The 27500-nt window shown below is 44.9% G+C and overlaps 1 protein-coding gene across 1 annotated transcript in view; it reads right to left on the minus strand.

Annotated features, from left to right (window-relative positions):
• iqgap2 (IQ motif containing GTPase activating protein 2) overlaps window positions 1–27500 on the minus strand; it is a gene marked incomplete at its 3' end in the record, with an annotated part of 79009 nt that overhangs the window by 49086 nt on the left and 2423 nt on the right. Inside the window, exons 2-7 of the mRNA XM_080785211.1 lie at window positions 24304–24403; window positions 18199–18355; window positions 17623–17700; window positions 13150–13226; window positions 1532–1599; window positions 1180–1293 (exon numbers count right to left, since the gene is read on the minus strand). Of these exons, the coding sequence (XP_080641337.1) occupies window positions 1180–1293; window positions 1532–1599; window positions 13150–13226; window positions 17623–17700; window positions 18199–18355; window positions 24304–24403 (594 nt within the window). The remainder of the gene's footprint in view (window positions 1–1179; window positions 1294–1531; window positions 1600–13149; window positions 13227–17622; window positions 17701–18198; window positions 18356–24303; window positions 24404–27500) is intronic.

Below are 27500 nucleotides of genomic sequence, written 5' to 3' on the forward strand. Positions count from 1 at the left end.
TTCCAAAACCTTTTTTTTAATGTCACAATCCCTTTAATGATTATACCTGGTTTCAGTATTTATTTATGATGTATTTTCTCGGGTTGCCCAACCAGACTATTGTTATAGAGCGTCACAGTCCCGCCCCCTTTCAGAACGACGAGTGGCCCAGGATGCATTTTGCCCATGCATAAGCTTTTCTTAAAGTATTTATTTAAAGACGGTTACGCCGCGGACAAAGCCAACTCGGATCGTGACAAATCATGACAATGAACACAATGTTTAGGGCCGATCAAATCATTTATAAGAAGAAAAACAAAACAAATAGTGTCGTCTCCTGCCTTTATTTTCTTCTTTCTAATGATTTGATCGGCCCAAAATATTGTGTTCAAATTGTCATGATTTCTCACGATCCGAGTTGGCTTTGTTTCCGCGGCGTAACCGTCTTTAAATAAATACTTTAAGAAAAGCCTATGGTTATAAATGCATTGGGATTCATTTCCTGAGCCCACTCGTCGTTCTGAAAGGGGGCGGGACTGCGACGCTCTATTGTCACAATTTCCTTTTTTTTCTTTTCTGGAGTAACCTACCTAACTTCTGCTGTGATTGGCCGGGCTTTGCGTAACGTTTGTAGCAGCTAATTGGCTGTTGTTGGTTTCGTAACCAATCTATGTTTTACAATAATTTATAAAGACGTAAATTCCCTCGCAGGGGAAGAAGACCAAACTATTCAAGCGCATATACTTACGCGTGATCACATGGGGGTAACCTGACATTGTAATTGGCTTTACAATATTAGTGGGAGGGGCCTATGCAAGCGACTGCGGCAACCACACTTTGCAATTTTTCTAAATTGCGACTTTTCTAGTTAAGGATAGCTCATTGGCTCAGTACTCGCATAGTAGCCACGTCCACTGACAGCTCATTGGCTCAGTACTCACATAGAAGCCACGCCCACTGACAGCTCATTGGCTAGTTCTCACATAGTAGCCACGCCCACTGACAGCTCATTGGCTAGTACTCACATAGTAGCCACGCCCACTGACAGCTCATTGGCTAGTACTCACATAGTAGCAACAAGCAACATCCACTGACAGCTCATTGGCTAGTTCTCACATAGTAGCCACGTCCACTGACAGCTCATTGGCTAGTTCTCACATAGTAGCCACGTCCACTGACAGCTCATTGGCTAGTACTCACATGCAGCCTCGTCCACTGACAGCTCATTGGTCAGGATTCCTCCAATCTTGCTGAAGGTCGGCATCTGAATGCCGTACTTCTCTAGTTCACTCCTCATGTTGCTGATCTCCTCCTCTGAGCGAGCGCACGCACACGCACACGCACGCACACACACACACACACACACACACACACACACACACACACACACACACACACACACACACACACACACACACACACACACACACACACACACACACACAGAAGAGTACAAGTTAAATCAAACAGGGCATAGACATTTTCTGGTTCTATCGTTCATTTAATTTTCCACATATATAGAGATTTCTATAAATATATGCATTTATATTACCTGTGAAGTCCACTTTGCCCAGCAGGTCCTGGATCTGTGGAGCGATGCCCAGTTTGTAGAGATACAGGCTGTAAGAAACATAAATATCAATATGAATACAGTTTGTAGAGATACAGGCTGTAAGAAACATAAATATTATTATTATGAATATTAATACAGTTTGTAGAGAAACATCAATACAAATATTAATACAGTTTGTATTCCGCGAACGATGCATCGAGATTTCACCCGTCAATTGTATCCGATACACAGTGAATGAACCGATGCACTCGCACCGCGCACGTCTGTATCGATGTATCGATACGTAGCGATTATTTCCCACATGCCTACTGTACGCAAGATGGAACAATAACGTACAGCATTTAACCCATTCTGGGCGGGAGCATCATGTTATGCTTTAGCTATTGAAGAATAGCAGATCTACAAGCTCGTAGCGCGCCACGAGCTTGTAGGTCTGCTCTTTTTGAAAAATCGAAGAGCGACTGACATAGAAGACATCTGATCTCAGGTCAGAATGGAAAACTGTCAGGATGTAGAAGACATTTTTTAGAATCTGATCTCAGGTCAGAAAGGGTTAAAAGGGGCGTGGCCGACCTGCTGGGATGACCATATATGGACATACCGTAGCGGACTCATCGTGACATCATCACTATGACATCACCGCTGTGACATCACTCTAGCCAGCAGGATAAAAAGCACTGCAGCCTCAGATTAAACCAGAGACCAGATTAAACCAGAGTCCAGATTAAACCAGAGTCCAGATTAAACCCAATAATCTCAACAACAATCAACAACATTCTTCAAGACTCCTCCGGCCAAGATTCAAAGAGCTCCAGAATCTAGAAGTGAACTCATTCGGCTCTCCTTTTCCATTGGCCCTCACGTCTCCTACAGAGCAGGAAACCAACAGGTTTACTTCAAGTCACCGTTAATTAACTGTGGGGTTAAAGATGTTGTCCTGGACGTTGCATCAGAAAGGATCACCAAAGGACGGTGGTGCTGCTGTAGCCGTGAGACACCAGCTGTACTACTTTGGAATGAACTCTGAGGAGAACAACGAGGCTCAGATTGATGTGCAGGTCTTCAACACACTGACTTTACGCTGGAGGAAGGTGACCCCAGTGACCTCTGGAACAGGAGAACCTCACCTTGAGGTTCCCTCCAGACGCTGGGGCCACACAGCTGTGCTGATTGAAGACACTGTCTACCTCTGGGGAGGGTGGACTAAACCAAGTTATAATTTCTGCAGCGTTCTTTATGCTTTTGATGTCGACGCCCACACATGGTTCAAACCACAGGTTTCTGGGACCGTTCCAGAGGGGAGGGAGAAACACTCAGCCTGTGTGTTGGGGAAGGTCATGTTTATCCATGGAGGATTGACCCAGACTGGATCCACTAATGACATCTACAAGTTGGACTCCACCACAATGGTCTGGTCTTTAATCAACACCAGAGGAACTCCACCTCCTGTTTCATACAGTCACTCTGCTACCATCATCGGGTCAAAGATGTTTGTATTTGGGGGCTTGACAGGGTGGGGTCAGTACCACGACACCATCGTGTTTGACACAGAGACCAACCTCTGGATGAACAAACCTTCTGCACGGATTCGAGGACGCAGGGCTCATTCAGCCTTTACCTACAATGGAGAGCTGTACATATTTGGTGGCTGTAATTATAACAATGACCATAACTTCAATGATCTGTGGACATTCAACCCAGAGACCTTCTCCTGGAAGAAGGTTGAGCCCAAGGGGAAACGCCCACATGGGATGAAGAATATGTGCTGTTGCATGGTGGGAGATCGGGTCATCCTCTTTGGAGGAGACGACACCCCAGGTGACCTGTATGTCTTAGACTTCAGTCCTAGCCTCAAGACATTATGTAAGCTAGCAGTTATTCAGTACGGTCTGGAGAAGTCTGGACTCCCACACAACATCAGGGTGGAACTGGCAGCCATGACTGGCAACAGCAGCTAAAAACAAGAACCAAAAAATAACACAATACTACTAACTACAATAACTCAAAACAAAACAAACGGCAAAGTATGTGTCACCTCACTAGTGGCAGGCACCAAGAACTAGAGTCTAACTCAGTGTCACTCAAACTCCGGCCCGCGGGCCGGCAATTTTGACTGGCCCGCCAACCAAATGTCCTCAATGTCATGTATCCAACAAGCTTTAAACTGAGCAGATTGGACCTTGCGTTCCAGAGATAATGACCAAATCATTTTAAGACTCAAGAGCAACCTAGAACCTGTCACTCAAACTTCACACGCACGCCCATTTACACACACCTCCGTTGCGTTGACTCGACCACTGAGAAACGGTCGCGCACCCACGGCAAGCGACACACAGAGCACCGTGTGTGGAGGAGGAGAGAAGGAGCAGGAAGTGTCGGGGAGTCACGCTGCAGAACGGCGTTGCATGTTGTGTTTAGTTAGCTTCAGTATTAGCTCTAGTGTTGCGTGTTCGCCAGGATGATCGGCTGCTTTCATTCCAATGTCCTCCTGAGCAACTTGTTCTCCCGATCAACTGAACAACTTGTTCAGGAGGACAGCGTTGGTTCAGAACAAGCGCAACACACTTTGTGCACCACACACCAGTACTGTCTGTGTGTGTTGCTACTGAGCAAACGTCAACATCCGGACAGGGTGGGAGTGGAGTGGAACGGGTTAATGTGAGTGTTCATGCACTCTTTGTAGCGTTTGATTGTTTTTATTTAATACTATATTATTGTCAGGCCTTGCCCTGACTGGCATCCCAGCAACCAATGTATAGGTACCATTTCAAACCGCTACATATTGATAACAAATTAAAATCGCCAATTTTCGTTTTTTTGGGGGAAGGATGGATTTGACAACTTTATCTTAATGTGCCCAGTCATAATTGACTGTCATTGTAATGCAAATGAAAGAGATGTACTGTAGCTCTACTTAACTAACTGTATCATCAATGTTAACCACTTGGTAGCTAAACAGACAGCTGGGTATACTTAGTCTTCCAGGTAGAAGTATAATGTATTTTTATTTTATTTAGCAATATAGTTTTAACTATTTATTTTCCCAAGTTTATTAAATGGAAAAGCCATGTGTGTTGAATGTGGGCCAAGTCATAAATTACATTGTGAAGCAATTAAAATAGAGATGCTCACTCTGAGATCTTTAACGTTAACCCACTTGATAGCAGGCAGGCAGGCAGGCAGACACAGGCAGACAGACAGACAGACAGACAGAGAAAGGCAGGCAGACAGACAGACAGACAGAGAAAGGCAGACAGGCAGACAGACAGACAGACAGACAGAGAAAGGCAGGCAGAGACAGACACACACAGGCAGGCAGACAATGTAGTTAGTTTGTTTTATGGAAAGTTGTTTGTGTTGAATGTGCTAATTGCACAGCATTTTTTAAAAGAGAGAAAATGGCCAAGCCATAAAATAATGCACATTGTACTTATCTTTTCATACGTTAGGTGGAAATAAAGCAAAAAAGTATAAAGTATCATAAATGTTGTCCTTTAATCAACTGGCCCCTGGCCCCTTGCCATTTTCATAATGTGGCCCACAGGTTCAGCTATTTGAGTATCCCTGGTCTAACTGACTGTCTGTAACTCGGTAAATATGTAAATCGGTAAACACAACAAAAACACAAAGGAAAACAGAACATAAAATAAATACAATTAAAGATGCAAGCAGTGATTAGGATGATTTAGCAGAAATATCTGCTAAATCCATCCATCTTCAACCGCTTATCCGTAGTCGGGTCGCAGGAGCAACAGCTCCACCAGAGAGCTCCAGAATTCCCTCTCCAGAGCAACATTAGTGACTTCCTCCTGGGGGCTCCCGAGACGTTCAAAGGCCAGTGAGTCGATGTAATCCCTTCATCTGTGCCTTGGTCTGCCCCGGGGTCTCCTCCCAGTGGGACGTGCCTCAAGGACCCCTCACTAGGGAGACGCCCGAGAGGCATCCTAAGCAGACGCCCGAACCACCTGAGCTGGCTCCTTTCCAGGCGAAGAAGTCTACTCGGAGTCTCTCTCCCTATATCTCTAAGGGAGATGCCAGCCACCCGTTGAAAAAAAAAAAACTAATTTCGGCTGAATGTATTTGTTAACTTATTCTTTCAGTCATGACCCTCACTTCATGACTATATATAGAGTAGGAACACTTCATGACTATATTTAGAGTAGGAACACTTCATGACCATATATAGAGTAGGAACACTCCATGACCATATATAGAGGAGGAACACTTCATGACCATATATAGAGTAGGAACACTTCATGACCATATATAGAGTAGGAACACTTCATGACCATATATAGAGTAGGAACACTTCATGACCATATATAGAGTAGGAACACTTCATGACCATATATAGAGTAGGAACACTTCATGACCATATATAGAGTAGGAACACTTCATGACCATATATAGAGTAGGAACACATGACCATATAGAAGGAACATTGCTCGGTAGACAGAGAGCTTTGCCTTCTGGCTCAGCTCTCTTTTCGTCACAACAGTGAGCGTTACAGCGACTGCAACAGCGCCCCCTGCTGCTCCGATTCTCCGGCTGATCTCCTTCTCCGTCCTCCCCTCAACCCGTGAACAAGACCAGAGACACTTAAATCCTTCATCTGGGGTAATGCCTCATTCCCTACCTGGACTGCACGAATCTGCTAAATCCGTAAGACGATTACAGATTAAAAAGTGCCCCTCTGGGCACAGGTCTCTAGCAAGGCCAGGTCAGGTTGTGGCCTCCTGGTGGCGCTATAATAGGCTCATTGGTTCTAACACCATGGATGACAATTGGATGATTTGAGGAATTTTGTTCCAAGAATTATGTTTTGCAAAAATCCACCTGTTGGTGGCGCTATAACAGGCCAATGTGAAAAGGGTGGGATATATTCCTCAGCCTAGTAGGAAAGTCTGTGAAATACACGCTGCGTTCATGGTTTGAGGCTTTTTGTTTCAAAAGGGCCAATCCTGCAATGTTAGTCAATTAGGATGGAATATGAAATATCGGACAGATCCATCTTGAACACGTGACTGTAGAGAGTTGTGTCTGCCTCCTGGTGGCGCTATAACAGGCCGTTCTGGAAAATTGAGGTTCATCGTTGCCACCCAGGGAGTGTGTGTGTGCACAATTTGACATCGACCGGGTTAACAGTGCCTGAGATTAGCTGGTAACGGACGGACGGACTGGAGACAACTAAACATACTCTCTCCCCAAGCCTTCGGCCTGGTGGAGACAACTAAACGTATACTCTCTCCCCATGCCTTCGGCCTGGTGGAGACAACTAAACGTATACTCTCTCCCCATGCCTTCAGCCTGGTGGAGACAACTAAACATACTCTCTCCCCAAGCCTTCGGCCTGGTGGAGACAACTAAACATACTCTCTCCCCAAGCCTTCGGCCTGGTGGAGACAACTAAACATACTCTCTCCCCAAGCCTTCGGCCTGGTGGAGACAACTAAACATACTCTCTCCCCAAGCCTTCGGCCTGGTGGAGACAACTAAACATACTCTCTCCCCAAGCCTTCGGCCTGGTGGAGACAACTAAACATACTCTCTCCCCAAGCCTTCGGCCTGGTGGAGACAACTAAACATACTCTCTCCCCAAGCCTTCGGCCTGGTGGAGACAACTAAACATACTCTCTCCCCAAGCCTTCGGCCTGGTGGAGACAACTAAACATACTCTCTCCCCAAGCCTTCGGCCTGGTGGAGACAACTAAACATACTCTCTCCCCAAGCCTTCGGCCTGGTGGAGACAACTAAACATACTCTCTCCCCAAGCCTTCGGCCTGGTGGAGACAACTAAACATACTCTCTCCCCATGCCTTCGGCCTGGTGGAGACAACTAAACATACTCTCTCCCCATGCCTTCAGCCTGGTGGAGACAATAAAACATACTCTCTCCCCATGCCTTCGGCCTGGTGGAGACAACTAAACATACTCTCTCCCCGTGCCTTCGGCCTGGTGGAGACAACTAAACATACTCTCTCCCCATGCCTTCGGCCTGGTGGAGACAACTAAACATACTCTCTCCCCAAGCCTTCGGCCTGGTGGAGACAACTAAACATACTCTCTCCCCAAGCCTTCGGCCTGGTGGAGACAACTAAACATACTCTCTCCCCAAGCCTTCGGCCTGGTGGAGACAACTAAACATACTCTCTCCCCAAGCCTTCGGCCTGGTGGAGACAACTAAACATACTCTCTCCCCAAGCCTTCGGCCTGGTGGAGACAACTAAACATACTCTCTCCCCGTGCCTTCGGCCTGGTGGAGACAACTAAACATACTCTCTCCCCGTGCCTTCGGCCTGGTGGAGACAACTAAACATACTCTCTCCCCATGCCTTCGGCCTGGTGGAGACAACTAAACATACTCTCTCCCCATGCCTTCGGCCTGGTGGAGACAACTAAACATACTCTCTCCTGATGCCTTCGGCCTGGTGGAGACAACTAAACATACTCTCTCCCCATGCCTTCGGCCTGGTGGAGACAACTAAACATACTCTCTCCCCAAGCCTTCGGCCTGGTGGAGACAACTAAACATACTCTCTCCCCAAGCCTTCGGCCTGGTGGAGACAACTAAACATACTCTCTCCCCAAGCCTTCGGCCTGGTGGAGACAACTAAACATACTCTCTCCCCAAGCCTTCGGCCTGGTGGAGACAACTAAACATACTCTCTCCCCAAGCCTTCGGCCTGGTGGAGACAACTAAACATACTCTCTCCCCGTGCCTTCGGCCTGGTGGAGACAACTAAACATACTCTCTCCCCGTGCCTTCGGCCTGGTGGAGACAACTAAACATACTCTCTCCCCATGCCTTCGGCCTGGTGGAGACAACTAAACATACTCTCTCCCCATGCCTTCGGCCTGGTGGAGACAACTAAACATACTCTCTCCTGATGCCTTCGGCCTGGTGGAGACAACTAAACATACTCTCTCCCCATGCCTTCAGCCTGGTGGAGACAACTAAACATACTCTCTCCTGATGCCTTCGGCCTGGTGGAGACAACTAAACATACTCTCTCCCCATGCCTTCGGCCTGGTGGAGACAACTAAACATACTCTCTCCCCATGCCTTCGGCCTGGTGGAGACAACTAAACATACTCTCTCCCCATGCCTTCGGCCTGGTGGAGACAATAAAACATACTCTCTCCCCATGCCTTCGGCCTGGTGGAGACAATAAAACATACTCTCTCCCCATGCCTTCGGCCTGGTGGAGACAATTACATAAAACATTTATTTATGTCACAATTCCTTCAAGTTAAACATTGCAGTATTTTTTCCAACACTGATACATTGTAAGCAGGTAACAAAATAGATGTAGATCACACGTTTCCCCACAAGGGGGCAGGATCGTCACATGACACCAGCCAGGGCACTTTGTCAATTGGCTCCAGCTCCCAGTGAGCCAATAGGAACGCAGCAGCCGGGTCAGGTGGTTTAGGAAAAGTTCATTAAAGTGTCATGTTCTTAACGAGGCTGTCTGCTAAAGACACACCATGAATTATACAGAGGTGTGTGTGTGTGTGTGTGTGTGTGTGTGTGTGTGTGTGTGTGAGTGCGTTTCACAGCCCATTTCTTTACTATGGGATTATTCAGACACAATTTAAAATACATTGTACTTCCTGTGCCATGACACCAAAAGAATACACAAAATGCCTGTGCGTGCGTGCGTGCATGTGTGCGTGCGTGCGTGCATGTGTGCGTGCGTGCGTGCGTGCGTGCATGTGTACGTGCGTGCACATGTTTCGCTGCTGAATATCTATTGGTTCCCTGTGGGAGTCGGACCATCTTTTCAGGAAGGAAGCGTGTGTGTGTGTGTGTGTGTGTGTGTGTGTGTGTGTGTGTGTGTGTGTGTGTGTGTGTGTGTGTGCGCGCGCGCGCAGGAAGGGGACCCTCTCAGGACTTGACCACAGCTCTACAACAGACACAGAGCAACAGACACAGAGCTATACAACAGACCACATCTCTACAACAGACAGAGCAACAGACACAGAGCAACAGACCACAGCTATACAACAGACACAGAGCAACAGACACAGCGCAACAGACCACAGCTATACAACAGACACAGAGCAACAGACACAGAGCAACAGACCACAGCTATACAACAGACACAGAGCAACAGACACAGAGCAACAGACAACAGCTCTGCAACAGACACAGAGCAAAGCCAAACAGACACAGAGCAACAGACCACAGCTCTGCAACAGACACATGGGCTGTAATAACAGATGAGTGGCCAGAATGGGCCACCCATCCTCCTGTCTAACATATTATGTGACTACAACTACAACTCCCATGATGCACTGCTCCTCATTGTGGATAGGGGGAGGGGGGGGGGATGTCTTACTGAGACAACATGTAGTCCAGTGTCATGACAAGTCATAATGTATTATTAATTTATAAGAAGAAAAACAAAACTAAATAGTGTTTTGTCTCCTGCCTTTATTGTCTTCTTTCTAATGATTTGATCGGCCCCAAAAATATTGTTGTTCAATTTGTCATGATTTGTCACCATCCGAGTTGGCTTTGTCCGCGGCGTAACCGTCTTTAAAATAAATACTTTGAGAAAAGCCTATGAGGGAAAAATGCATTGGGATTCACTCGTCGTTCTGAAAGGGGGCGGGACTGCGACGCTCTATAGCGTTCTGAAAGGGGGCGGGACTGCGACGCTCCATAGCGTTCTGAAAGGGGGCGGGACTGCGACGCTCTATAGCGCTCTGAAAGGGGGCGGGACTGCGACGCTCTATAGCGTTCTGAAAGGGGGCGGGACTGCGACGCTCTATAGCGTTCTGAAAGGGGGCGGGACTGCGACGCTCTATAGCGTTCTGAAAGGGGGCGGGACTGCGACGCTCCATAGCGCTCTGAAAGGGGGCGGGACTGCGACGCTCTATATAGCGTTCTGAAAGGGGGCGGGACTGCGACGCTCTATAGCGTTCTGAAAGGGGGCGGGACTGCGACGCTCTATTGCGTTCTGAAAGGGGGCGGGACTGCGATGCTCCATAGCCGGTTGTCACAAAGTCTCTTCCTACGAGTCGAGAAGGAAGAACTATAAGTAAAAATACATGGCATGGATGCACCTGGGACAGGAACGTGTTTTAAATCCTCTAAACGTCAATCACACACACACACACACACACACACACACACGAACGAACGACCCATACAAGGGAGCTCACACTGTGTTCTGCGTGTGTGCGTGTGTGCGTGCGTGCGTGCAGATGACATCATCCACAGGCTGAAGCTGTGTGTGGGGACTGTGGACGCACAGACAGGAAATGCGGATGCACGGGGAACAGGAAATAGCTGTGAGGAGCAGAACGGACAGGAAGTGACAGCTCTCCACGCTCTGCATGCGTTATATGAGAGCGGTGCAGGCCACGCCCACAGGAACAGGAAACCCAAACCACAACGGGATTTAACCCATTCTGGGGCGGGAACCCCTTTTGGTGTTATAGCATTGTGTCGTGCTTTAGCTATTGAAAAATAGCAGATCTACAAGCTCGTAGCGCGCCACTCGGTGGCGCGCTATGAGCTTGTAGATCTGCTATTTTTTTTTTTTACATTTTTATCCTACGATTTTGTAACCCAGTTTTCTTTTCACCCAGTGCCAATTACTTAATGTAATCCTGGGCGCTACACTTCCTCTGCCAACCTGGGGGGGCAGGGCAGCGGACTGACCTCATGCCTCCTTCTATGCATGAGGAGTCCAAGCTGCTTCTTTTCACCTGACAGAGGGGAATTTCCCCGGCCGGACGTATAGCGCGTGGAAGGGACACGTTATTCCGACCAGTTCCTTTCCCCTCCATCAGGCGCCCCGGCTGGCCAGGGGGAGGCAGTTTAGAGACCAGGATTACTGCATGTTTTTGTGAGGGTACCTACCCTGAAAAATCGAAGAACGACTGACATACTGTAGAAACATAAGCTTTTTCAGAAAACTGTGAGGATGTAGAAGACATTTTCTAGAATCTGATCTCAGGTCAGAATGGGTTAAAGAAACAGACCACAGTGTAATGTCGCCTACAGCAGTGCTCCGTGTTCACTACAGGGCTGTAACCATTCGTATCACCACACAGTGGTGTTCACTACAGGCTGTAACCATACGTATCACCACACAGTGGTGTTCACTACAGGCTGTAACCATACGTATCACCACACAGTGGTGTTCACTACAGGCTGTAACCATACGTATCACCACACAGTGGTGTTCACTACAGGCTGTAACCATACGTATCACCACACAGTGGTGTTCACTACAGGCTGTAACCATACGTATCACCACACAGTGGTGTTCACTACAGGCTGTAACCATACGTATCACCACACAGTGGTGTTCACTACAGGGCTGTAACCATTCGTATCACCACACAGTGGTGTTCACTACAGGCTGTAACCATACGTATCACCACACAGTGGTGTTCACTACAGGCTGTAACCATACGTATCACCACACAGTGGTGTTCACTACAGGCTGTAACCATACGTATCACCACACAGTGGTGTTCACTACAGGCTGTAACCATACGTATCACCACACAGTGGTGTTCACTACAGGCTGTAACCATACGTATCACCACACAGTGGTGTTCACTACAGGCTGTAACCATATGTACGTATCACCACACAGTGGTGTTCACTACAGGGCTGTAACCATTCGTATCACCACACAGTGGTGTTCACTACAGGGCTGTAACCATTCGTATCACCACACAGTGGTGTTCACTACAGGGCTGTAACCATTCGTATCACCACACAGTGGTGTTCACTACAGGGCTGTAACCATTCGTATCACCACACAGTGGTGTTCACTACAGGGCTGTAACCATTCGTATCACCACACAGTGGTGTTCACTACAGGGCTCTAACCATACGTATCACCACACAGTGGTTGACGACAGTGGCTCAGCGGTAGAGCGGCCGGATGGTTAACCACAAGGTTCCCGGTTCGATCCCCTGTGAGCTCCCTCAGAGTTAGTGTGGAAGTGTCCTTGAGCAAGACTCGCTGAACCCCTGATTGCTCCCGATGTGCAGGTTGGTGCCTTGCACGGTGTGTGTGTGTGTGTGTGTGTGTGTGTGTGTGTGTGTGAAATAATCTATGTAAAGGGGTGTGTGTGTGTGTGTGTGTGTGTGTGTGTGTGTAATAATCTATGTAAAGGGGGGTGTGTGTGTGTGTGTGTGTGTGTGTGTGTGTGAAATAATCTATGTAAAGGGGTGTGTGTGTGTGTGTGTGTGTGTGTGTGTGTGTGTGTGTGTGTGTGAAATAATCTATGTAAAGGGGTGTGTGTGTGTGTGTGTGTGTGTGTGTGTGTGTGTGTGTGTGTGTGTGTAATAATCTATGTAAAGGGGGGTGTGTGTGTGTGTGTGTGTGTGTGTGTGTGTGTGTGTAATGCACAATCTATTTAATGCGTCTTGGATAAAGGCGCTTTATAAATGCACCATTTACAATACAATACATGGACGACATCGGTGTATAATTATGACGGTAAAAACAGCGATTTCTTTTGTGTGTGTGTGTGTGTGTGTGTGTGTGTGTGTGTGTGTGTGTGTGTGTGTGTGTGTGTGTGTGTGTGTGTGTGTGTGTGTGTGTGTGTGTGTGTGTGCTCACCTCAGTGCATGTATGCAGTAGACCACCTTGGGCATGTTCTTACGGTCATAAACATCGGTGGTCTCTGGGTAGAATATCTGTAGGATGACACGCACGAACACACACACACACACACACACACAGTTAGATATGTAGGATGAAACCCGAGCATTATTTTCATTCTGTAGTCATTTGTATTTTGCACTTATTTGATTCAGAACTGACAACAATAAGAGCTCTTAACACTTTCATCGCCCCCTGGTGTTCATGTGGAATTATCGCAGGCACCAAATATTATGGACATGTCCACCAAAAATGGACATGTCCACCCAATATGGACATGTACACCAAATATGGACATGTCCACCAAATATGGACATGTCCACCAAATATGGACATGTACACCAAATATCGACATGTACACCAAATATGGACATGTCCACCAAATATGGACATGTCCACCAAATATGGACATGTACACCAAATATGGACATGTCCACCAAATATCGACATATACACCAAATATGGACATGTACACCAAATATGGACATGTCCACCAAATATCGACATATACACCAAATATGGACATGTACACCAAATATCGACATGTCCACCAAATATCGACATGTCCACCAAGGCCAGACTAGTATAAAAGAAGGTGAGATAGATCTCACAGCTCACAATCTCAGGCCGATAAAGCTTGAATTTGACAAAAAGCGATCTAGATCAATATCATATCAAGATCTCATAGAGCTGAAGTGAAAGCCATCGGACCAGAGTCCATTTCATCCATCCATCCATCCATCTTCAACCGCTTATCCATAGCCGGGTGGCGAGGGCAACAGCTCCACCATTGAGAGTTCATGATGCAGCACTGGACATTTCATGGGGAAGGAGCAGGGAGGATGTTCTGCGCTGCTGTGGCAGTGCCACTGTAAAAGCAGCTGTACTGCTTCGGAGGAAGCTCCCGCAGCGCCAACTGGTACCTGACCAATTGCCACGTCTTCAACACAGTGTCTTTATGCTGGAGGACGTTACTGGCAGCCATGACTAGCAACAGCCAATAGGAACTGGAATCCATGACTAGCAATAGCCAATAAGAATTGGCAGCCATGACTAGCAACAGCCAATAGGAACTGGCAGCCATGACTAGCAAACAGCCAATAGGAACTGGCAGCCATGACTAGCAACGACAACACACCACAAGAACAGAGAACAAACTCCGGTGCCGTGTCATTAGTCAGAAGGTTCATTGTTCCGAAATTACTATCCCCATCTCTAACCCTAACCTAAACCTAACCGCAAGCACGGGAGCAGTGCATGTTCGGACTAACGGGACTTCGGATCTATGGGCAGTTCCCCAAACTCCAGCCCAGGGAACAAAAGAAAGAGAGAAAACCGACGCAAATAATCAACAATCCGGCCCGGACACCTAGGCTCAGTGTAGCCTGGCGGTGTGTCGCGGGTTCGAGTCCCGATACTGAAGGCCTTTTTCTTAATGAGCGTCACTCTCTATATCTCTCTCCATTTCCTGTCAACCTACTGTACTGTCAATAAAGGCCCAAAAAAACTCAAACTCAAATCTATCAGAAGGATTTATGAACCACTAGATGAATGATCCTCTGTTGCTAAGAGACACGCCACAGACACGCTACAGACACGCTACAGACACGCTACAGTCACGCTACAGACAGGAACCGGAAGTTGGAGGAAGAAATGGCCGCCTGCCCTCTAGTGTTTTTGGCGACGACAAGATATTCCCCCCCCCCTTATATTTCATTTAAAACAAATCAAACGGTAACCATGCACGTTTCGACCACTTGGGGGCGCACTGGAGTCTTTTCTCTTTTTTTCCCTTTTTTTGACACATCATACTATCATACTATAATCATACTATAATTCTAACAATGTCTGAATGAATGAATGTCTGAATGAATGAATGTCAGAAACAGAGCGTTATCTCATCATTGACTGCACCAATCACTCCCACTTTTCACACAAGCATGGACCATAATTATATGGAGGTCTTAACGGAGCCCTTTTTTCGATTTGACACATTAATGATTAATAATGAATTTATTAGTGAATTAAAAATGGCGCAGTACCCCCCGCGGAAAATATCTCACAACGGGTAAGGGCTAGTTAAAATAACAGGATAAGCATTGAATAGACAAAAGTACTACTACTGCTACCACTACCACTATTATGCATAAATTAAGTGTAAATAAAAATAACAAGGCAAACATTCTGATTTAAAGTCTTCCGTGTCGTCGATGGCCATAGAGTAGACACACACGGAGATACACATCTTTGTGGGGGAAAAAAGTGCATATTATTTAAAAAAATATCCCTAAAAAAAAATGTACGTTCCAATTTTGGAGATCTGCTTCACTAATGGAGCGTCTCAGTCCCGCCCCCTTTCAGAACGACAAGGGCTCCATAGACATTTCAAAATTTAAACCTCGCCTAGTTGACAAATCATGACAATAAACCATAGACTGTAAAAAATATGGACAAAGCGTTCTCCGGGTCTAACATGAACGTAAAATGAAGCCTGTCAGTCCTTGTATTGTAAGTCGCCATCTTTCTAGATCCGTTTTGGCCCGGCTGGCCATTGGCTGGCCCAGACAACGAGGCGGGACTTCCCCCCTTCTTCTCCGTTGGTTTTTATTTTGACTCGAGTGGGTGGGGAATGCCGATCATAGACTGTAACGGTAGCCACGCCCCTCGGAACATACGCGACTTTATGGTCATTTTTTTAATAAATGGGACCATAATTTTCCAAAAAGAATATTATGACATTAGAAATGAGACTTTAAACTATAGTGACTGGAAGCAGAAAGTATTCATGACCATGTTTATTAAGGTAATACAGTCTAGGTGAAGTCGGGCCCAAATACATGGACTTCTATGGGGCTATGGGTTTTTCTGGGTCCAATGACAGACAGCGCCACAACAGGCCATTATATGAACTTTCAAGGAAATCCCGATTTCCTCAGTGGCTTCACAAAATATCTGTCTTGACTGCCCCCCCTGCAATAAACAAATTTTTTTGGGGCCGAACAAATAATTTGAAAGAAGATTAAAAAGGGCCCAGGTACAAGACACGTTTAGTTTTCTCTCAGTCAGGAAGTTAAAAAAAATCCACTTTTTAAAATGTAAATGTAATCTAATCGCAAAACATTGTTTTTGTAAGAAAGGAACATGATTATCGTTTCGAGAAATGAGGCTCAAAATCTAGCTCGTCTATTTTGACCCAAAAAGAAGAATCTGCAACCTGGGGAGAGCCCTGAACTGAACTCGTGCAATTAAATGTAATGAATAAAAGGTATAATTCCATTCATAATGGATATAATTACCATAATTAATAAATGTTACCTTGGCCAGTCCCACAGAATCCATTCACAATGAATATAATTAACATAATTAATAAATGTTACCTTGGGCAGTCCCACAGAATCTATTCACAATGAATATAATTAACATAATTAATAAATGTTACCTTGGGCAGTCCCACAGACTCCATTCACAATGAATATAATTAACATAATTAATAAATGTTACCTTGGGCAGTCCCACAGAATCCATTCACAATGAATATAATTAACATAATTAATAAATGTTACCTTGGGCAGTCCCACAGACTCCATTCACAATGAATATAATTAACATAATTAATAAATGTTACCTTGGGCAGTCCAACTGACTCCATTCATAATGAATATAATTAACATAATTAATAAATGTTACCTTGGGCAGTCCCACTGACTCCATTCATGATTAATATAATTAACATAATTAATAAATGTTACCTTGGGCAGTCCCACAGAATCCATTCATAATTAATATAATTAACATAATTAATCAATGTTACCTTGGGCAGTCCCACTGACTCCATTCACAATGAATATAATTAACATAATTAATAAATGTTACCTTGGGCAGTCCCACTGACTCCATTCATAATTAATATAATTAACATAATTAATAAATGTTACCTTGGGCAGTCCCACTGACTCCATTCATGATTAATATAATTAACATAATTAATAAATGTTACCTTGGGCAGTCCCACTGACTCCATTCATAATTAATATAATTAACATAATTAATCAATGTTACCTTGGGCAGTCCCACTGACTCCATTCATAATTAATATAATTAACATAATTAATAAATGTTACCTTGGGCAGTCCCACTGACTCCATTCATAATGAATATAATTAACATAATTAATAAATGTTACCTTGGGCAGTCCCACTGACTCCATTCATAATTAATATAATTAACATAATTAATAAATGTTACCTTGGGCAGTCCCACTGACTCCATTCATGATTAATATAATTAACATAATTAATAAATGTTACCTTGGGCAGTCCCACTGACTCCATTCATAATTAATATAATTAACATAATTAATCAATGTTACCTTGGGCAGTCCCACTGACTCCATTCATAATGAATATAATTAACATAATTAATAAATGTTACCTTGGGCAGTCCCACTGACTCCATCCCTCTGAGCCATTGGACGGTGTTGTCAGTGTGTCTGAAGTGTAGTCCTGTAGTCTGTGCACACACACACACACACACACACACACACACACACACACACACACACACACACACACACACACACACACACACACACACACACACACACACACACACACACACACACACACACACACACACACACACACACACACACACACACACAGGGAGATAGAAATAGACATTATTTTAAAACTGTTTCAGTGCTCAAGGCAAAAAGTATTTTTTTAATGATATAAAACTGGATCGCTGTAATATATATATTTTGTTTCTCCTTCATTCTGTTTACTCCCCGGACTTCTGTCTGAGGTGGTCTTTAGTCTTTACACTAGAACGGTGTTCATAGAAAACAGATAAATAAAGTGTGGTTTTCTGGATCTCTTTAGAGTCCAGAACTTTGGTTTTCTGGGTCTCTTCAGAGACCAGAACTTTGGTTTTCTGGATCTCTTTAGAGTCCAGAACTTTGGTTTTCTGGGTCTCTTCAGAGTCCAGAACTAGACAGAGTATTGTTACCTTGTACCGGGCTTGGTCGCGGTCATAAAGCCTCTTCTCAGAAACCATCTTCGGGGAGAAAAACGTGGCCAGTTTTCCGAGATAGACGCCGTTCCTAAGCCCCTCCTCCAGCTCTGTGGTGGGCGGGAGCTCCTCTTCAAGACACGCCTCCATCCACCTGACACAGACACACACACACACACACACACACACACATACACACACCACAAAATTTAAGAATCAGAAATTATCTTAACCCCAGCGATGCTTTTGGGCAACATTTATATTTCATTCATTGTTTAGTCTTATACGATTGGTCATGATATTTGCATATAAACCCCCCACCCTCCACAAGCAAAAAGGCAAAAAGGCTGACACCTCATGTGAAGGTGTCAGCACGACAAATCACTATTTCATTACACCCGTTGACTTTGTCGCGCACACACACACACACACCACCCCCCCCCCACACACACACACACACACACACACACAGAGACACACACACACACACACCACCCCCCACACACACACACGCGTGCGCACACACACACACACACACACACACACACAGACACACAGAGACACACACACACACCCTCTACATAAACACATGTTGTTGTTGCTAATTAAAGCTCTAGGAGTGAAAACATGACTCAGCATTCTGACAAAAAAGTTATATAATTAACTGACATCATCATTAGTCGGACTACAGGTCGCTGATCCCCAAGCAGGGTGTTATGGGTAATGTAGTCTCGTGCTGCCAAATGCTTCCGTCGTACAGTCTGGAGCAACGGAAGCTCTGATCATCTTTACAGTCTGGAGCAACGGAAGCTCTGATCATCTTTACAGTCTGGAGCAACGGAAGCTCTGATCATCTTTACAGTCTGGAGCAACGGAAGCTCTGATCATCTTTACAGTCTGGAGCAACGGAAGCTCTGATCATCTTTACAGTCTGGAGCAACGGAAGCTCTGGTCATCTTTACAGTCTGGAGCAACGGAAGCTCTGATCATCTTTACAGTCTGGAGCAACGGAAGCTCTGATCATCTTTACAGTCGCGCAAATGTATCCAAATATGAATATAAATCATCTAAGTATATAGCTTGTTGATTAGCAGGAAAGGAAGTTAAAAAAAATACAACGTAAAGGAACGGAAATGCCAGCTTCGGCTCCACCTAATTTATAATATAATAATGATAATAATAATAATATAAGCCCAGGCGGTGGCGTAACCGTCTGGGCACCCGACTGGTAATCCAGTCTCAGTGTGCCGCGGGTTCGACTCCCAAGCCCGACACGGCCTTTACTGCATGTCTTCCCCCCCCCCCCCCCCCGATCTCTCTCCCGTTTCCTGTCAGCCTACTGTCTGTCCCTTCAAACAACCAATAAAAGGCGTAAGCCGCAAAAAAATATCTTTAAAAAAATATATATAAATATATATAAATATAACAAACGGGGAAAAATGACACAGTGCTGCGAGAGGAAAAATACTTTTAAGCACCTTCCTGTGCTTAAAACAATGTGAGGATGTGCACACACGCACGCACCACACACACACACACACACAGAAGAGGTGAGTTTTCAGACTACAGCGGAAGATTGGGAGTGAGTCTATAGTTCTGACTGTGATGGGACGTTCATTCCATAGTTTAGATTGGGAGTGAGTCTATAGTTCTGACTGCAATGGGAAGTTCATTCCATAGTTTAGATTGGGAGTGAGTCTATAGTTCTGACTGTGATGGGACGTTCATTCCATAGTTTAGATTGGGAGTGAGTCTATAGTTCTGACTGCAATGGGAAGTTCATTCCATAGTTTAGATTGGGAGTGAGTCTATAGTTCTGACTGTGATGGGACGTTCATTCCATAGTTTAGATTGGGAGTGAGTCTATAGTTCTGACTGCAATGGGAAGTTCATTCCATAGTTTAGATTGGGAGTGAGTCTATAGTTCTGACTGTGATGGGACGTTCATTCCATAGTTTAGATTGGGAGTGAGTCTATAGTTCTGACTGTGATGGGACGTTCATTCCATAGTTTAGATTGGGAGTGAGTCTATAGTTCTGACTGTGATGGGACGTTCATTCCATAGTTTAGATTGGGAGTGAGTCTGTAGTTCTGACTGTGATGGGACGTTCATTCCATAGTTTAGATTGGGAGTGAGTCTATAGTTCTGACTGTGATGGGACGTTCATTCCACAGTTTAGATTGGGAGTGAGTCTGTAGTTCTGACTGTGATGGGACGTTCATTCCATAGTTTAGATTGGGAGTGAGTCTATAGTTCTGACTGTGATGGGACGTTCATTCCATAGTTTAGATTGGGAGTGAGTCTGTAGTTCTGACTGCAATGGGAAGTTCATTCCATAGTTTAGATTGGGAGTGAGTCTGTAGTTCTGACTGCGATGGGACGTTCATTCCATAGTTTAGATTGGGAGTGAGTCTGTAGTTCTGACTGCGATGGGACGTTCATTCCATAGTTTAGATTGGGAGTGAGTCTGTAGTTCTGACTGCGATGGGAAGTTCATTCCATAGTTTAGATTGGGAGTGAGTCTGTAGTTCTGACTGTGATGGGACGTTCATTCCATAGTTTAGATTGGGAGTGAGTCTATAGTTCTGACTGTGATGGGACGTTCATTCCATAGTTTAGATTGGGAGTGAGTCTATAGTTCTGACTGCAATGGGAAGTTCATTCCATAGTTTAGATTGGGAGTGAGTCTATAGTTCTGACTGCAATGGGAAGTTCATTCCATAGTTTAGATTGGGAGTGAGTCTATAGTTCTGACTGTGATGGGACGTTCATTCCATAGTTTAGATTGGGAGTGAGTCTATAGTTCTGACTGTGATGGGACGTTCATTCCATAGTTTTGGAGCCACACGTGGTTAGTGAATGTTCTACTACCCCCCTCCCCCCCCCCCCTCCCTTCCCCCAAACACACACACACACACACACACACACACACACACACATCCTGTGTGTCTACCTGTTTACAACACAAACATAAGCCCTCAAAACACCAGCAAACCTTCCTGTCATTGTCCCATCTGGAGACTTAACAGCACTGGCACGTGCACGGAGTGCCGCGCGCACACACGCACGCACACACACACACACACACACCAACTTGCGGTATGCAAACTACACAATGTTTACTTAGTGTCGCAGGTACAAAGTCTGACTCAGACAGACACGCGTGTGCGTGCGTGAAGAGATTTAGCTTAGATTGGAAAATGCAACTCAAGTCTGTTTTTGAGTTCCATTTGTACACTCTCAGAGTTACAGACCCATAAGGGTCCATTTGGTTCCATTTGTACACTCTCAGAGTTACAGACCCATTAGGGTCCATTTGGTTCCATTTGTACACTCTCAGAGTTACAGACCCATAAGGGTCCATTTGGTTCCATGTGTACACTCTCAGAGTTACAGACCCATAAGGGTCCATTTGGTTCCATTTGTACACTCTCAGAGTTACAGACCCATTAGGGTCCATTTTCATCGATGGGGACCCCCTGGAACTCCCTCATGGACCCCTGGGGGTCCCCGGACCACACTTTGGGAACCACATGGTGTAGAGAGACAGAGAGAGAGAGAGAGAGAGAGAGAGAGAGAGAGAGACCTTGACTCCTGCAGCCTCGTTCACACAGAGGATAATGAGATCAGAACACCAGACTGTAATCTCTGCTCTATATTAGCTGTTCTACCTAATTATAACCCCTCTGTATGTCAACCTGGCTCTACCAGAGAGAGAGAGAGAGAGAGACCTGTATGTCAACCTGGCTCTACCAGAGAGAGAGAGAGCTATATGTCAACCTGGCTCTACCAGAGAGAGAGAGAGAGAAATATATGTCAACCTGGCTCTACCAGAGAGAGAGAGAGAGAGAGAGAGCTATATGTCAACCTGGCTCTACCAGAGAGAGAGAGAGAGAGCTATATGTCAACCTGGCTCTACCAGAGAGAGAGAGAGAGAGAGAGCTATATGTCAACCTGGCTCTACCAGAGAGAGAGAGAGAGAGAGAGCTATATGTCAACCTGGCTCTACCAGAGAGAGAGAGAGACATATATGTCAACCTGGCTCTCTCTCTCTCTCTCTCTCTCTCTCTCTCTGAGTCATCAGATGGTTCAGTCAAACAGTAACAGTGGAGGTCATGTGACCTCAGATCACATGACCACACACACACTACACTACATAAGGTTTTATACTATAGGGCCTATAGTATAAAACCTTATGTAGTGAAGTGTGTGTGTGTGTGTGTGTGTGGTCATGTGATCTGAGGTCACATGACGGCTATATAAAAATCACACCTGCGTGAAGTGAGGGGCGTAACATGTGTATTTGCTCGTCTACATAATGACATGAATTCTCTATTCATTGTGATTAATGTTTGTGTCAAAAAACTACACTAATGCTGAATATAGGAGGGGCTAGCACGCACGCACGCACGCACGCACACACACACACACACACACACACACACACGCGCGCGCATGCATGCATGCACGCACGCACGCACGCACGCACGCACGCACGCACGCACCATCACACTTCCTGTTTGAGAGGAAGTGGTTCCATATACAAGTCGTACTAAAGAACGGTTGTTTTTTTTCTCACAGGAAGTAGTGCGTGTCTCACAGGAAGTGGAGGTTCGTGTAGGAATGACAGCAAATTCAGATTATTATTATTTTAGGCACCTGACAATGTTTTGCTTTAATTCTACGAAAATCATACGATTTTAGTGCACTAAATCTACAGTTGATTTTGTCTGCAAAATCGATTAACCCATTCTGAACGGGAACACATTTTGGTGTTAGCATCATGTTATGCTTTAGCTATTGAAAAATAGCAGATCTACAAGCTCATAGCGCGCCACCGAGTGGCGCGCTACGAGCTTGTAGATCAGCTGATGATGAAAGACACTGTAGGAGTATAATATTAGGAGTCTAGTACTAGTGGTTCCTTTTACAGTATCTGCAATGTATCCTCACGGGCCCATGTGGTTCTGGTCATTCTGTGTCTGTGGTCATATTATATATTATATATATATATCATATTGTTGGACTATTAATCTCATACTCTTGACACAACACGCTACCACATTTCCACAACTGTTATTTAACCCATAACCCAATAAAACATACTCTCTACCCATGCCTTCAGCCTGGTGGAGACAATAAAACATACTCTCTCCCCATGCCTTCGGCCTGGTGGAGACAATAAAACATACTCTCTCCCCATGCCTTCGGCCTGGTGGAGACAACTAAACATACTCTCTCCCCATGCCTTCGGCCTGGTGGAGACAACTAAACATACTCTCTCCCCATGCCTTCGGCCTGGTGGAGACAATAAAACATACTCTCTCCCCATGCCTTCGGCCTGGTGGAGACAATAAAACATACTCTCTCCCCATGCCTTCGGCCTGGTGGAGACAATAAAACATACTCTCTCCCCATGCCTTCGGCCTGGTGGAGACAACTAAACATACTCTCTCCCCATGCCTTCGGCCTGGTGGAGACAACAAAACATACTCTCTCCCCATGCCTTCGGCCTGGTGGAGACAACTAAACATACTCTCTCCCCATGCCTTCGGCCTGGTGGAGACAACTAAACATACTCTCTCCCCATGCCTTCAGCCTGGTGGAGACAACTAAACATACTCTCTCCCCATGCCTTCAGCCTGGTGGAGACAATAAAACATACTCTCTCCCCATGCCTTCGGCCTGGTGGAGACAATAAAACATACTCTCTCCCCATACCTTCGGCCTGGTGGAGACAATAAAACATACTCTCTCCCCATGCCTTCGGCCTGGTGGAGACAATAAAACATACTCTCTCCCCATGCCTTCTGCCTGGTGGAGACAATAAAACATACTCTCTCCCCATGCCTTCAGCCTGGTGGAGACAATAAAACATACTCTCTCCCCATGCCTTCGGCCTGGTGGAGACAATAAAACATACTCTCTCCCCATGCCTTCAGCCTGGTGGAGACAACTAAACATACTCTCTCCCCATGCCTTCGGCCTGGTGGAGACAATAAAACATACTCTCTCCCCATGCCTTCATGGTGGAGACAATAAAACATACTCTCTCCCCGTGCCTTCGGCCTGGTGGAGACAATGATGGTTGTCATGGTTACCGTTTAGCTTCCTCCAGGTGACACAGGTATTCGTAGGCGATGTTCTGATGTCGCCTCTCGTCCATCTCCTCTGCAGAGAGCCGCTCATCATCCTGGATGGCTGGAGGACACACACACACACACACATTTAACATCTCTATTTGCATTCACATTTTACAAGAAATGTCTTGAACACAAACAATAGTGGATGCGCAAACTTGAAAAAGAAAACTGCTTCAGATACAGATCACGGGTACAGAAAGCATCGCAAATTCTCCATATATGGTCGACTGACAATTATCTCAGACACTGAACAGAATGTTGCCGATGCCTGATCAGCTCTCGGCTTATTGGGGCACGCCTGCAATCTGCAGGCCCTTCACCACTGATTTATGGACATTACAGTCAATCTGCAGGCCCCTCACCACTGATTTATGGACATTACAGTCAATCTGCAGGCCCCTCACCACTGATTTATGGACATTACAGTCAATCTGCAGGCCCCTCACCACTGATTTATGGACATTACAGTCAATCTGCAGGCCCCTCACCACTGATTTATGGACATTACAGTCAATCTGCAGGCCCCTTACCACTGATTTATGGACATTACAGTCAATCTGCAGCCCCTCACCACTGATTTATGGACATTACAGTCAATCTGCAGGCCCCTCACCACTGATTTATGGACATTACAGTCAATCTGCAGGCCCCTCACCACTGATTTATGGACATTAGTCAATCTGCAGCCCCTCACCACTGATTTATGGACATTACAGTCAATCTGCAGCCCCTCACCACTGATTTATGGACATTACAGTCAATCTGCAGGCCCCTCACCACTGATTTATGGACATTACAGTCAATCTGCAGGCCCCACACCACTGATTTATGGACATTACTGTCAATCTGCAGGCCCCACACCACTGATTTATGGACATTACTGTCAATCTGCAGGCCCCTCACCACTGATTTATGGACATTACAGTCAATCTGCAGGCCCCTCACCACTGATTTATGGACATTACAGTCAATCTGCAGGCCCCTCACCACTGATTTATGGACATTACAGTCAATCTGCAGGCCCCTCACCACTGATTTATGGACATTACCGAGGCTTCCAAATATGAACACAAGTAGTTTAACATCTGTAGCCAAGCTGTATAATAGCATCCTTAAGACGCTGGTACTTAAGCACCTCGGTAAGGAATGCCTCTTCCAGACTGTGGTCAAATGTACATGATGCCACTTCCAAAATGATCACTTCTCTACTGTCCTCTTCAACAACAACAATATCTGGTGTATGAGCTGTGACATCTGACAAAAGCATCATTTTCATTATTGTGCATGAACATGGCAGTTGAAACACGCGAGTGATTATAGATTTTGGCAGATGATGAAACATATGAACTTATGTCCTTAGCTAATAGGTCAACACACACACACACACACACACACACACACACACACACACTTTATCAGACTTAATCCAGAGTAAGCAAGAGCAACACATGGTGACACCATCACATACATGGCGAGACAAAAAAGCAGATCTACAGAAAAAAAACAGATCTACAAACTCGTGGTGCCGTGCTATACGAACTTGTAGATCTGCTGTTTTTTTTAAACCATGAAAAGTGTGCAAATCTTTGAATAATGTATTATTTGAATATATAGGGGGATTGAATATATGGGTTGATTATGGGATTTTTAACCCATTCTGAACGGGAACCCGTTTTGGTGTTTTAAACATTATGTTATAATTTAGTTATTGAAAAATAGCAGATCTACAAGCTTGTAGGTCTGCTATTTTTAAAAAATCGTAAAAATGTGGCGCAAATCTTTGGATAAATATTCTTTCAAAGTGAATGTTTTTAAATCAGGTCTAAACTCAAATCTTTACAAATGTTTGGGGTCCTTGACATGAAACAGTTTGAGAGCCACTGATACAAAAACAAAGGTTTGTTTTGCTTTTTGGGAAAACAAGGTTTTAAACAAGATTTAGAAGAGCATGACAGAAAGTATGTATCATCCACAGACAGTCAGAGAGCACAGTGTGTGTGTGTGTGTGTGTGTGTGTGTGTGTGTGTGTGTGTGTGTGTGTGTGTGTGTGAGTGAGTGAGTGAGTGAGTGAGAGAGAGAGAGAGAGTGTGCGCATAGAGCTGGACTGACCCCCGGCTGGGTGTCGGTGACCTTTGACCCATGGCAGTGCGTCATGTGACCCCAGCTGACCTCTCTGTCTGGTCACTCTAGCACCATAATGTGCTTCTGGAGCTAAAATAAAATCATCTCGTTAACTTTATTACGGCCACTAACTTAACCCATTCTGGGTGGGAAGGAACCCCCTTTGGTGTTTTTTATATTATTATGTTATACTTTAGCTATTGTAAAATAGCAGATCTACAAGCTTAGCAGCGCGGCACTCGAGAAATCTTGAAAATGTGGCCCAAATGGTTGAATCTTCCTACCCCAAATAAATGCTTAAACATGTAGCTATAGGTGTAATGTTAGAGACCACAGAAGACATGTAAATATGAAATAAATGCTTAAACATGTAGCTATAGGTGTAATGTTAGAGTCCACAGAAGACATGTAAATATGAAATAAATGCTTAAACATGTAGCTATAGGTGTAATGTTAGAGACCACAGAAGACATGTAAATATGAAATAAATGCTTAAACATGTAGCTATAGGTGTAATGTTAGAGTCCACAGAAGACATGTAAATATGAAATAAATGCTTAAACATGTAGCTATAGGTGTAATGTTAGAGTCCACAGAAGACATGTAAATATGAAATAAATGCTTAAACATGTAGCTATAGGTGTAATGTTAGAGACCACAGAAGACATGTAAATATGAAATAAATGCTTAAACATGTAGCTATAGGTGTAATGTTAGAGACCACAGAAGACATGTAAATATGAAATAAATGCTTAAACATGTAGCTATAGGTGTAATGTTAGAGACCACAGAAGACATGTAAATATGAAATAAATGCGTAAACATGTAGCTATAGGTGTAATGTTAGAGTCCACAGAAGACATGTAAATATGAAATAAATGCTTAAACATGTAGCTATAGGTGTAATGTTGGAGACCACAGAAGACATGTAAATATGAAATAAATGCGTAAACATGTAGCTATAGGTGTAATGTTAGAGTCCACAGAAGACATGTAAATATGAAATAAATGCTTAAACATGTAGCTATAGGTGT

The sequence above is a fragment of the Protomyctophum bolini genome, assembly GCF_963924005.1.
Source record: "Protomyctophum bolini genome assembly, chromosome: 16".
NCBI classification, from domain to species: domain Eukaryota; kingdom Metazoa; phylum Chordata; class Actinopteri; order Myctophiformes; family Myctophidae; genus Protomyctophum; species Protomyctophum bolini.